The sequence below is a fragment of the Etheostoma cragini genome, chromosome 16 (assembly GCF_013103735.1).
Source record: "Etheostoma cragini isolate CJK2018 chromosome 16, CSU_Ecrag_1.0, whole genome shotgun sequence".
Taxonomy (NCBI): Eukaryota; Metazoa; Chordata; class Actinopteri; order Perciformes; family Percidae; genus Etheostoma; species Etheostoma cragini.
In genome coordinates, this window is record NC_048422.1 from 14336722 (window position 1) to 14349986 (window position 13265).

At 39.6% G+C, this 13265-nt stretch overlaps 2 protein-coding genes across 4 annotated transcripts; both read right to left on the reverse strand.

The window, feature by feature from the left end:
* Positions 1 to 16: 16 nt before the first annotated feature.
* On the reverse strand, positions 17 to 6399 carry smad4a (SMAD family member 4a). Of its 3 annotated transcripts, none has more exons than XM_034895885.1 (11): positions 6313 to 6399; positions 4713 to 5063; positions 4459 to 4633; positions 4189 to 4218; positions 3891 to 4094; positions 3453 to 3560; positions 2921 to 2971; positions 2644 to 2827; positions 2313 to 2481; positions 1740 to 1878; positions 17 to 1148 (listed from the first exon to the last, which is right to left on the reverse strand). In XM_034895885.1, the coding sequence occupies exons 2-11, from the start codon at positions 4950 to 4952 to the stop codon at positions 937 to 939; spliced, it is 1512 nt and encodes a 503-aa protein (XP_034751776.1). In that variant the 5' UTR covers positions 4953 to 5063; positions 6313 to 6399; the 3' UTR covers positions 17 to 936. The 3 variants fall into 3 exon arrangements, with proteins under 3 accessions (XP_034751776.1, XP_034751775.1, XP_034751774.1); XM_034895884.1 differs by having other exon boundaries at positions 6239 to 6377; XM_034895883.1 differs by having other exon boundaries at positions 5959 to 6370.
* Positions 6400 to 8544: 2145 nt separating this feature from the next.
* LOC117959043 (bone morphogenetic protein 10-like) lies at positions 8545 to 11695 on the reverse strand. The gene is made up of 2 exons (XM_034895886.1): positions 11154 to 11695; positions 8545 to 10789 (listed from the first exon to the last, which is right to left on the reverse strand). Exons 1-2 carry the CDS (start codon positions 11494 to 11496, stop codon positions 9735 to 9737), a joined length of 1398 nt encoding a protein of 465 aa, XP_034751777.1. The 5' UTR covers positions 11497 to 11695; the 3' UTR covers positions 8545 to 9734.
* Between the last annotated feature and the right edge of the window lie 1570 nt (positions 11696 to 13265).

The window sequence follows — 13265 nt, forward strand, 5'->3', positions numbered from 1 at the left end:
TATAGAGAGAGAGAGATTTTTAACACCAAATAAGGACGGTCAGCATTGGAAAATAATTGAGATTACATCTTTCAAAAACATAATGAATAACATGATTTTTACATAACTATTCTGATTTGTGAGGTGAAAAACTCCACTTACATGAAGCCATATAAGCACCGGAGAGCCAATAGAAGAGGACTGGATCGGCAGTATACTCCAACTGAAATGACATTTAGAATGTTCAGACAGGGTAAATAACAGGTTTGCATCCAATACAAGGCATCACATTGTGCTCAGCTTTATTGGTGTTAGGCCAAATAGTTTGCCCTCTTACAAAATAGTCCAAAAGAGGATTTTTGTCAGTCAGTTGCAGGGGCTCAACATCTCCAAATCTTAAGTGGGGAAATGTTCACACTGAAAAAAAGATGACTGCAGAGTATAAATCATTTGTGTTAGACACCCTACACTCTGTTGTGGTAATGCATTTATTTTGTATAGTACCAAGGTTGAATACATTTAGCATTATCATATCTGTGTCTGAATATTTGTGTATCAACTTGAGATTGAGAGACATGAAGCCTAGTTAACTTCATGGTGTTGAATTGGTAAACAATGACAGGATACTGGCTTCTTTTTTCATCCTCTTGGCAGCATGTTTTCAGAGTACAACAATTTATCCCAGTGTACTTCCCATGTTGCTCCAGCTGTCCAAAAGTCACTGACACCAGACCTGGAGTCTCACTCATAATACTGGTAACTGCTTGCAGCTCTCAACTCGAAAGCATTGTGTTCGGAGTATACTGCCGGCCTTTACGTCCTTGTTGGTGCTCTTACGACCTTATCAGAATCCCTGTAGTTGCAGTCCTCATTTGACACTCCAGGCCTTTGGTGGGGGGGTCTGTTAAAAAAGTTGCCTGATTGTTTTCTTCTTTTGTTCAGTTTATGTCTTTCAACTCAGTCGAGAGGCTGAGGGTCAGCTATGGGCATGGTGTGCAGAACTTCATCCAGTAGCTGTAGAGCTCGATGTAAATGAATTTCAATCCAGCAGGGTGTCTCTTTAATGCTTTGCCGTGGGTAGTCGGGCCCCCAGCCCTTCACGAAACTCATCCGCAGGATGCACAGCCTGCGCAGGTCATCAACCCCAATGCCTGCAGCTGCCGAAAGACCTGCAAGGGAATTACAGGAAGAATCTTTAGATTGATGTGGCACTATAGGCCAAAGCTCGCAGAGATCTGTTAGCTAAGTTACTATTGCAATAAAAGTTTGAACATATACCAGATAGACATACAGCCAAGTAGAAAAATACTACAGTCAAAGACATATCTTCCACTCTGATCAGGCCACATGTTTTACTACAAACTAAAGCCCAGTCAATGTGTTAATGTTAGCCTGTAGTGACGTTAGCTATATGTAACTTTATTTCATCATCTCCAACTTATTGCCAATGCTGAAAACATTTTGTACAAAAACAGACAAAGAGGCAAAAAGGCACACTGCTTGGTGTGTACTCTAAATCAATAACTTAACTACAGCTTTCCAATAAATAAGAAAACGTGAAAAAAGGAGCAGAGTTAAGATATGCTCGTATCCCAGTTTTTATTTTCTTCATCATTCAAAAAATAACAAAAATAAAGCCTGCTGGTTGCTTTTCCTCTGTTCATGCTGCTCTATGATTCTAGTGCCGTAAGAAAGTCCCTGACATTAGTCTGGAAAAACATAATAATACACTCGTTGAAGGGTAAGTGCAGTGCACTCACTGATGGCAGGGGCGATGCCTCCCACGGAGCCGGGCCCGGGAATGTTCCCGGCCACGGCTGCTGCCTGGGCTGCAGCTGCAGCCTGAGCTGTCGCTGCCTGCTGCTGCATCTGCCTGTGGCACTGACGCAAGTCGAACACCTGGCAGGGGGCAAGACAAATGTTAAAATCAGGATATTGATATTGAAGTGACAAAATATTGAATGGAAACTCAATCATTTTGACTGTATAACCCCATTGGAGTTGGATCAACCTGTCTGTCTGTCTGTCTGTCTGTCTGTCTTTTTTTCTCACTTTACTAACAGAGTGAAACAATTCTTATTTATCTTGCAGGATTAATAAAGTATGTTAATAAATGGGGATGCTATACTTTTTTATTTTAATTATGGCTCCTCTAGGTCTGAGCATAATTTCATTTTTTTCCAATGGCCCCATCTTATTGCATTATGACAGTAATATTGGTGTCCATATAAATGTAGCCAGTGCCAAGGGCATTCAGGAATTTGTAAATTTGAATAACACCTACTTGTAATGTATCTGTGTTTCTTTGTATGACAATTGTACGGCAATCTCACCTTGATGTAAGCGCTGGGGTAGATCTTGTGAACTGCGTCTCCAGGGGCACGTCCAGCCTCTCGATCCAGGTAATAGCTCTGCACAAACACTGCATGATCACTCAAACAGCGCACCCAGACGTCTCCTTCACCTTTGCACTCCAGTTGCATGCCTTTGCCAATGTGTAGCCTAAAGACAGAAAGGAGAGGGGGAATTGGTAAACACTGATTTGAGACATTACTTAGACACTGCAGTACTTTCAATCACTTATAATACCTAGAGAAATACAGTTAACATGAATTGCTTAAACTAACTAAATGATGATATGTCTCCAAGTATGTGGGAGAGTACCTGGCTCTCTCTATGTTCTCTGTCCTGTGGACATTGCTCAGCTGGCCCAAACAAAAGCGGTCCCCTCCTGATGGATCAACGTAGCCATCCACAGTCACTATCGGACATGTGGATTGCACCTTAAACGTTTCCCCAACTTGGACATCCATCTCAAAGTAAGCAATGGAGCACCAGTACTCTGGAGCTGGAACAACCCAAAAAACAACTACAGGTTAAATGGGTTACATTGATTATGTTAAATATGTGGATTGACTTCTATCTGCAACTCCATACTCACAAGGGTGATTGGATATGGGGGGCTGGAACGCAATTTCATTGGGAACAGGCCCTGCAAGAACATGTCGATATTAGTTTTGAACAAGCAATTCTAACACTACACATGTTCTTAAGAACACATTTTGCAGTAGCAGTGCTGAAAATGACCAGAATTCATGAAATGTCAAAGGTTGAGGCTGATCTTGAACATGTATGGCTAATGTTCAATTCAACCACAGTCAAACATTTGCATTAGCCCTCATGCATACGTATGATGCATTAATATATATATATATATATAGAGAGAGAGAGAGAGAGAGAGAGAGGGAGAGAGAGAGAGAGAGAGAGAGAGAGAGAGAGAGAGAGAGAGAGAGAGAAAAAAAAAATCTGCTGGGGAAAAGAGTTTTGATTGACACCACCTACATCACACATTTTTCAAACCCACTTTTACGTCTGGTAAATGCCCTTAATATTGAAATCCATTTAAGAGGTTCCATTGAATAAAAGAAAGAATATGTACTATTGAAAAAAAAAATCTTTTTCCATCAACTCACAGTAATGCCCTGTGTGAGGCATGGGTGGATGATGCTGTAGATGCCCGTTCTGATGTTGAGGCCCTGCAGCAGTGAAGTTGCCATTTCTGCTCCAACTGGCAGTAGGGTCTGTAAACATAAATTAATAAATAGTTGTATTGAATTCTACCACACAGAATTCAAGTTGGCACAGATTTGGCAACACAATTAGATTATAAAGCTAAATGAAAAATTGATGTTCATTACATGCAAAATAACTCTGCCCAATTAAAATGTCAAATTAATCAACAGGCAATTCTTTTAAAAATAAATGAAATTGCTTGTAAAAGGATACAAAATTAATATTTTCACATCATTTTTTTTCCTCGATGACATAAATTCTTTTCTGACTGCCAAAAAATTGCACAGACTGTGTCTTCGATTGCGTGTAGCATGTGTGGTGCCGGTGTAGTTTCTCACTTGATGGTCCAACGCTGATGGTAGAGAAAGCAGAGGTTGAAGCTGAACCACTGCCCTCTGATGGGCTGAGTAGAGAGGGGCTGATGAAGATCTCCTGTGGACCGGGTCTTGCCGGGGGATGCTGGATAGTCTGCAGGTGGCTTTCAGAGCTTGAGTGAGATTGCTGGTTGTCATAGTCATACTCATCCTTTACCAAGAGTGAACCTACATGAAGGCAACAGACATTTGGCTAATCCAGACTAATGGACAGCTACAAATTCTTCAACGTGCAAGCAGGAACAATTTGGAAACTCCTTACCTGAATTTGAAAGGGTTAGCCCTGATAAGTCTGCAAAAACATGAAAAATTAGTACATAGGCTATACATTTTTCAACCAGATCACTGCGTCATATCATCACTAGAATGTGAGGTATCAGGAGTACATCTGTTCTAAATAATGACTAGAATTTCTGTGGACTTTTCTCAACCCCACAATCCTTCAGCTTGTCTTTAGTATCATTCTGTTTTTACCAATAACTGAAAACAATGGGATCTAGTCAAAACTAACAAACCTGTGATGCTCACTTACCAATGCTCGGAGAGACGACTCTCTCGTAGTGGTATGGGTTGACACAAACATTGTCACATTTCAAGTCAAAGGCATACTGGCAATATTTCACGTGTTTCAATTCATTCTTGTGTAGATCAGGCCATCGCCATAGTCGGGCATAGACAACATGAGGAAAACCTTTTCGCCCCGCAACCTGAAGCAAAGAGAGGAAGATTTAATGAGATAGGTAGTGTTTTCTTGTGCAATAACAAGGAGCTTAATATTAAACCAACCTGTAGGCGTCCATCCAAAGTTCTCTGTATGGTTACACACTTGCTAGGATGAGCCCCATTTGTAGTGATGGCTGTGATAAGGGAATCCAGCTCATCTTTCTTCTCCTTCAGCTTCTTGACAAGACTCTCTATAGCTCGCTTAGCAAAGCTTTCACTCTCCCCTCCCTGTCGGTGGCACATCAGGCTATGCACAATGCTTAGGCAAGCATCATTACTTGTGGGTGTGTTCGTGATTGACATCTTGCTCCTTAGGTTTCAACCTTGGGGAGACTTTAAAGTGGAATCCTCTATGCCTTTTATCAGTAGAAGTGTAAAAGTAGTGTTGAACAAATGCTGCCGGAGCTTAGCAACCTAAAACAGAAAGGGTAAGAGTCTTATGACCATAGACTATAAATATGAGTGCATTGAGTACATTGCATTACATAAAGTGACACTCAATGTACAATATATGTATCACCTTGACTTAATTTCAGGTGTAGGAAGAGAGGGATCATGTTCAGCTCTCTATAGTCATTAATGTACCTTTAAAATGACAAATAACACTTTAGCCACAGCAAATACAGGAAAGGGTTTTCAGGCAACTTTTAAAAACTCTAAAGGTAGCCTACATATTTTATTTAGGTTGTCTTGCTATATTACATAGCATTCCCATCTTAGTGTGACATGTGTTTAACTTTTGCTTTCAACATACATTACAAATTGACAACCACTGTATTCATTCACAGCTCTGACTGCTCGTCCTCTGCTAATATAGCCTTTGAATAAAGACTGAAAAGCAAAACAAAACGTTTTTAATGGCACCAAAAACTGTGTTTTACTCTATTGATATAGTGGGGTTATCATATTAAAATTAAGATACAATGAACATTAGATTAACGTTAGATTTTAAAGAGCATTTTTTTCCACACACGTAGCTAACGTTAGCCCAGATGGGTAACGTTAACTTAGCTAACATTAACAGAGCTAGCTAACTAATAAACACATTGAGGTATCTTTCCTCACAATTCCTCAGTAGTGTGCAACCCAACTTTACCTAAATTATAATGATCAGTAATTATATACGACTATTCAAAAAGGTCCGTATGTTTAACAAATATACAATTGTTGAGGAGCATTAAGATAGATAACATAGCTCAGCTAACGTTAATGTTGAGTGGTTCTATGCGCGTTAGCTGAACTGTTACCTAACGTTACTTAAAGCATTCGTCTCCTATCATTACCTTAATCAAACACAAACTCGATTTACAGTGATTTATCCGCGCAATAGCATTAATCCTGGTGGTGCCAGATGATAAGCGAGTTGCTTAGCTAAGATACCTAGCTAAATGTTGAAATGCTATCTAAAGGTAGCGTAAACTAGCTTGCATTTTTGCTAGCTTGCTAGCACACACGCTAACTAACGTTACAGTACCATGTACAAGACCCTCAATGCTAGCTCGCTGGCTAACCTTCTATGATGACCCAAATCCGCTAACGTTACCTCGTGAAATGTTACTATATCACATTAGCTAAATTTGTACATGTACCTGTTTATCTGCTGCCCTTGTTACACTACACTGTAAAAAAATATGTATTAACAATAATATAACAACAAATAAACCACTACAATAAACAAAAATCCTCTCCACCCACCACGCTCGAACTGCGCATGCACGCGTTAAAATGTGACAGGCGTGTCTCTGTTGTTTTACTTGTTGCAGGAAAAAAATGAAACCTAACGTTACCCAGCTGCTGTTTGCAAGCCCTTGCCAGTAATTAACACAATATAAATTATTTTTAGAGCGAGAAGGTGGCGGTAATGCACACAAAAAAGTTGTTTACCTTCGGCCATAAAATGTTAGAAGAAGAATGTTACCGCGAGTACCTATATGTATATTTTACTATAATGAACTAGTTCATTTTTTTCTGAGAATTTGTCTCACTGCTCTGTGCTACATATTTGCCACTTTGAGTGTGCACTTCAGTGTAGCCGATATTTCAGGTAATTTAGAAAATATATAGTTTTTTATTCCAATTAACCAACAATGACCAAAAATAAGTCATGGTTTAATTATGTATTCAACAGTCAAGTAAATCCAACAATCATAATGTTTAAATTTCAATTAATAAACGACCAATTAGTGCCAGATTACCAACTTCTCAAAGAGGTAAACAGCAGCGGGGGCCCCAAAACACCCCAATTTGACTGCGTCTCAAATCAACTGGTTTGCAATATTTGCGCCCCTAAAGTACATTATCAGAAGTGATTAGGCATTTTAAAATCGCCATAACATTGCCTAATCTTGAGACACTATTGGTGGAGTACATATAGTACTGAAAAGGTTGGAGGAAATGGGGAGATGTGATAGTTTTTACTGTAGTATAAAGTCTCCCCCTTGTGGTTATCATAGAGTGTGACATTACAGTAATAACAACACTCCCCTGTCCAAATCTCTTTCACTCTCTCTGCCATATCTCCCAATGAGATTAACAATGTTTTTTTTATTATTTAAAGTTTTTCTCCCATCAACATCAAAGGCTTTTGATGCTCACGCTTTATTTAACAAGTTAAAAGGAATGAAAACGTTATGTAAGAGCAGATTTTACTGCATTTTTTCATCAACAGGGAAAATATTTGTCATTCTGGTGGGCTTGACCTGTCATAAATTTCTCTACCTTTGAAGAAATTATAACCCAAATAGAAAAGGTCATAGATATCATAATTACATGCAATGGTTTGTGGTGATCCATTACCATGAATGATCGAATACCATGAATGACGTATACAGATGTTAAGGAGTGTTTCAATGGCAGATTAAGGTTTAGAGGTGAAATGTTCACATGAACCAAGGTTTGGACTACTATAAATCCAATTTTGCTTTGTTTATGAATTTCATAAAAACTAATTTATAGTTTAAACTGTAAGAAAAATAAACATAATTTTAGGTTTGTAATGCTGAATTATTAAACATTTTGGAGGAGTATGTAACATTCTTTTTTACATCTTTTATTGACATGGTTCTGTTATCCATAAATTAAATTCAGCATAACAGAACATAGAACATAATGAACACACAATAACACATAGTGAATATAGTGAAGAGAGTTCAATCCGACAAAACATGCTGAAAAGAGAAACCTTCTTATACATAATTTTTATATAATGATACATAAGATTCCGCCCTTCTCCTCTCCCCAATCTTCTTGTACCGTCCCAAACTAAAACAACAAGCCACTTTGAACAAAGTTAGGAACACTGCTGTTTTTAGAAATATTTTCCACACATTAAAACTTTAATTCAACACTGGAAAATCAATTTGTTCACTGCCAGTCAGTATCTGTGCCCTGCACACTTGGCTTATGTAAATGTGTGAGTGAGGATGCTATTGAGTTAGAAAGTTCCACAGTGTTATTCCATTATTGTTATCTGCTTCCGTCTGTTAACAGCAGAAGCTAGGTGATGATGTGACATGTATTTTTTCCACTTGTACTGTTGCTGTGGCCTTGATAAGGTTGTCAGCATGCCAGTGTCAAAAAAAGGAAGTGGGAGGGTTCAGAGGGCACCGAGCAACCAAATGGCAGGATTGTCAATAGAGCATGTTGGCGTTGGAGAGCAGGAATCTGACACCACCTTCTCACAAATGCTGCCACTTGGAGTGGCGTCTCATCCTGAGTGACGGTCTACAAGACTCCAGGCTCTGACACCCCGTTATCACTATGGCATGGAAGCAGGCAGAGAGTGGCCCGTCAGGCATGTGGTGCTAGAGGAATGGGGATTAGGGTTGTTAGGTAGGGAATGCTGTGTTTACCTGACAATGAAACTGGGTGTACAAGGGATCAAAACTTGCTCAATGACTGTATTTATTTTCAGATCTCTTATTTTTTACAACCATAATAACATTATTGTGGTGTGACAACCAAAAGTGGGATATGAATGGCTGGGATGTGAGTAAAGATTTCACAGCAGTTGACAGCAATGTTAAGGAAGAGAAACTGTTCATGTTCTAGGCAAGAAGCCCAGGAGAGCTTCAACACTCAGTGAAAATCTTCTCCTGGTCGGAAAAAATATGTTTTCTTCAAATTTGGCAAGCAAATGAGAGGAAAAATGTCACATTCTTTAAATCATTTCAGCAGCTCCAACATGCCACAGGGCACAGAAACAAACTATACCATTTACAAATTTGCAGCATGTATTATTTAAGAGACTTTTCATATGTAAAAAAAAATACAGCATCCTATAAGTAGTGCAAATTATCGCATCTTGTTATCTGGTGGCTATCCTAAAATGTCTATTTTTTTCAATTTAGTTTGAAAAATCTGGAGCTTCTCAACTTCTGCGTAAGGAATCATTTCTGCCAGAACAAAATGTACATGAATAAAAGAAGTTTTGAGCAAGGTCTGTGATGAAAAGTCAGCAATAATACATTTAGATGTTGCAATAAGACAGCGAGTGGAACATTCTGTCTATTAAGTATATTCTGTTCCAACACTACAATAACCCAGATTGCACACTTTGCACTCATAGTACATTTTTTGTTCTTGGGTGCACTTAGATCTCACACACTGATTTCCAAAATATTCAAAAGGTTGTCATTGTAACTGATTTCATTGCTGCAGTATTAAACCTTTTTTCTCACCTCACATTTAATATCAGAACTTTCTTTTTTTCTCGACTTCTCCATCAGTGTGTCGAATGGGATTGATGCCACATTTGCAAGAATATGGCCTGTAATACATAATTAACAGAACTTATCCAAAAGCATTGTAAATTTACAAAAATCGGCAAAAAAATCATAATGAATCATGAGACAGACAGCTTCATATTCTACACTTAATAATAACTGATTTACCTTTATACAATTTCAAATTTACATCATTTAGCACAGAATTCCCTAATTTACAACTATAAATCTAGACTTGTGTCTTTACACACCACTGCATGAGATCCTAGATTCTGTGGAAACAAGCACATGAGAAGATTTTCTAAGATGATGATCAAAACGTCAGTGCACAGTTTCTATCTCTGTGTAATAGTTTTCAAGACTATCTACAGCCGCACTCTGCCACCACCATTCCCTCATACTTGTGGTTGTAAGTTATCACCCCGTTATCATGATAAAGCAATGGCATCGGCTCCAGCTTAGTGGGAACACAGCAGGCACGCGATGCTCTCTCTGGACTCTTAATACTCAGCAGTGTCTGCACTATGGCATGTTTGGTAGGCGAGACCTCGGAGGTCATGGGTGGGTTGCACACACCGTTGCACTCATACGCCTCATATTCCAAAGGCTGGATGATCCACGAATCCCAGCCAATGTCTTTAAAATCCACAAAGAGGGGGGTCCTCTTGCATGGCTCGCTCTTAACATTGCGACGGATTCGGGGAGGTGTGTCATAGATAAGGTTGGACTGCAGTTGCATGAGAGACTGTTTGTCCAGCTCGTCCTGGTTAGCGTGGCCGGCGTTGTGATCAACGTGACCCCAGAAATGTTGTTGGCTCCGGCCCACGTTTTCAGGAAGGTCATTCTCATGTTCAATCATCTGGTTGAGCTCTTGTTTATCCTGTTTGTGGTCTCTGCTCTGATCATCTGAGAATATAATCATCACTGCATTGTGTTTGCCCTCCAAGCTCCTGTCGATGTCAATCTCAACCAACCTCTTGCCCTGCTCTGTGACCTCCTGTGTGGCCCCTTCCTCTTCTGACCCCAGACTTGCAATATGGACCTCCAGTCTATGAGTTGCACACTCTGATTTCCGCCAGAGTGCAACCACATGCGTCAGGTCAAACGACACCCAGCTGTTATCTTTGACATGGAAATGCTTTGTCACCAGTTCCTCCAAATCCTTCATCTCCACCACCTCCTCTTTATCCCTCCTTCTCCCGTCTTTCCCCACCTCTTTTGTCCAAACAAGGCGCTCATGTATTTTGTAGATGGTCACCTTGCAGTCAATGCCGGCATATGGTCTTTGAGCCTTCTGGAACAGGGTGAAAATACGAAGCTCAGCTATTGTTATGTGCTCATGGTGGCGCATTGAGATGTTGAATAGCAGAGGATGTATCCTCACACCCCTGGCCGTTACACTGTAGGGGGAGGGATCTGAAATTAAAATATCAAGAAGTGTGTCTCAATGCATTTTGTATGTTTCTAAGGACAAAACGCATAATCAAATACACATAATACATGTTTTGGATTAGTTTGAATTGCATTACTCATAAATAGTCAAGGCTTTTTTCAAGTGCAGTTTCATTGTTTCATCAAAACAATTAACACACTTCTAGATTCATGGCACTAGATCAACGCAATCCAATTTTGCAAATCATTACATTATTACAAAATCAAACCTGATCCCAATGGTTGGAATGCTAATCTTTCAAAGGGGCTCACATGTAACTTTTTGTTTTTTAATGCAATATACACATTTCCCAAGATGTTTGTGGTGTTGAACAAAGACAGTATGTACCTTCATTCTTGAAACTGCGCACAATGTTGGCTGAGGGCATAGCAGCCTGGTCATTGGCAAATCGGTTGTACAGCTCCAGCATGTACTCTGGTGGCTCTTTGCGGGCAGCCAGGGGCCTGGGCTGGGGCCTCCTCAGCTCTGTGAGATTCATTGTGGACAGAAACTGGCTCAATAAATCCTGTGCATTAAGAAACTGATTATCATCCACATCCCTACCGACGGACACCCTGTGATGGTTCTCAGGAGACCTGATGGGACTGCTCAAGATCAAACCAGTCATCATCAGAAGTAGGACAGTCAAAGAGTGGATAAACCCAAGGTTGGAGAAGACCAAAACGGTCATGGTTGAGTGTACGAAAGGTTTAAATCCAAAGAGATTGAGTGTCAAATGAGAAGACACAAGGGATCCTTTGTAGAGAATACCTGGTTTAACCTTTAGAGGAAGGACTCTTCTTTGTAAAAGGGAAACAGATTCCTGTTGGGGCAATGAGAAAACAGCTTTGCCCTTGCTGATCTTGAGGTTTGGTTCTGAGGGCAGGGCTGTGCTGTCCAATGTGCTGTGCTGACATGTTTGGAGATGTCACGAAGGCCCTGCTCGGCCCTCCTCTCTCTCTCCCCGCTAGGAAGATATGACTGTCCATAATTTCCACTTATATTTTGACGTATGCTTTTTTCTTGATTAACCACAAAACCACACAACTCACCTTCAGTGACTTTAGGTTAACATGACAGCCATGACATGACAAGACTGACAACTGCTTTAAATCACCGTGCTTTAAATCACCATGCAGAAATCAGAAGATTCAGCCATGATGATTTATTTTTAAAGAATACCGATGGATTTAAAAGTACGGACAATGTGAACATGCAAATTATGTTGCGGGTACTTTTTTTTTCTGATGCAGTAAAATCTAATACCAGTTAACATTTTTGTTAATTTATGCTTTGTGATCTCCTCAAGAGTCTAGTGTAGCCTCCTTATCTTAAATTTAACATTTTCATTAGGTGGTGAAGGAGGCTGATTTGATCTAATTTACACATGCTTTCAGCTAATTACTGGTTTTGTTTTCTAATAGCGGCTGTCTGACGGCTCACATGTGCAATCATTGTCATCATGTCAATGTACATCTACTTAAACAGACAAATAACAAATACAAAGTAACTAAAACTAATTGAAAATACATCAATTTAGATGATTGTGACGAAAAAAAAAAGACATTTCAGCCACAGCGGGTCATCAATGTACGTTATTACATGAGTCATATACATATAATGACTTGACATATGTGAACCCATAGTTCATGCAAGCATCTCAAATGCCACCACTTATGCAAGTGAGCCCTGCAGCCTGCAGAAGGAAACATGACTAATGCCAACACATTTCAGCCCTCCCAGTGGCTGTGTGCAGCATACGAGTTCACAATCACTCCTCATGGCGTTACGACGGGTTAGAGATTGTGCCTTGACAACTTGTCTGGGTGTACATAAATTGGAAAATTCACTAAACATTTGGTCTTAAATGGTAATATAAACAAAGTAAGATGTTCACAGAAGAAAATGTGGTAACTAGATGCCTTATGTAAGGGTAACAGTCATTGATTTTGTATAAACTAAATATTGTTTTAGTCCCTTTAACACAGAGCAGCAAGTTGACATGAGACATTTACATATAATGACTTGACATATGTGAACCCATAGTACATGCATGCATCTGAAATGCCACCTATAACGCAAGTGAGCCCTGCAGCCTGCAGAAGTAAACATGACTAATGCCAACACATTTCAGCCCTCTCAGTGGCTGTGTGCAGCATACAAGTTCACAATCACTCCTCATGGCTACTACGGATTAGAGGTTGGGCCTTGACAGCTTGTCTGGGTGTACATGAGGTGGAAAATTCACTAAAGATTTGGTCTTAAATAGAGAGAAATGTTAATATAAACAAAGTAAGATGTTTGCAGAAAAAAATGTGATCACTTGATGCCTTGTGTAAGGGTAACAGTCATGGATTTTGCAGAAACCAAACATTTTTTTAGTCCCTTTATGCCAAATTTTTGATTTATGAGAATTTAATGAGACGGAGATTCAATTGAATGAGATTCAATGAGAATATC

What these genes read in the sequence shown, in the direction of transcription:
- smad4a (XM_034895885.1), bottom strand. Translation starts at nt 4,952, where the DNA reads ATGTCAATCACGAACACACCCACAAGTAATGATGCTTGCCTAAGCATT. An exon ending in CATCAGCGTTGGACCATCAA is followed by an intron (nt 3,561 to 3,890) that starts GTGAGAAACTAC and finishes TTATGTTTACAG; the next exon opens with ACCCTACTGCCAGTTGGAGC. An exon ending in ACCCCAGCGCTTACATCAAG is followed by an intron (nt 1,879 to 2,312) that starts GTGAGATTGCCG and finishes GCCCCCTGCCAG; the next exon opens with GTGTTCGACTTGCGTCAGTG.
- LOC117959043 (XM_034895886.1), bottom strand. Translation starts at nt 11,496, where the DNA reads ATGACCGTTTTGGTCTTCTCCAACCTTGGGTTTATCCACTCTTTGACT. An exon ending in GCGCAGTTTCAAGAATGAAG is followed by an intron (nt 10,790 to 11,153) that starts GTACATACTGTC and finishes TTTTAATTTCAG; the next exon opens with ATCCCTCCCCCTACAGTGTA.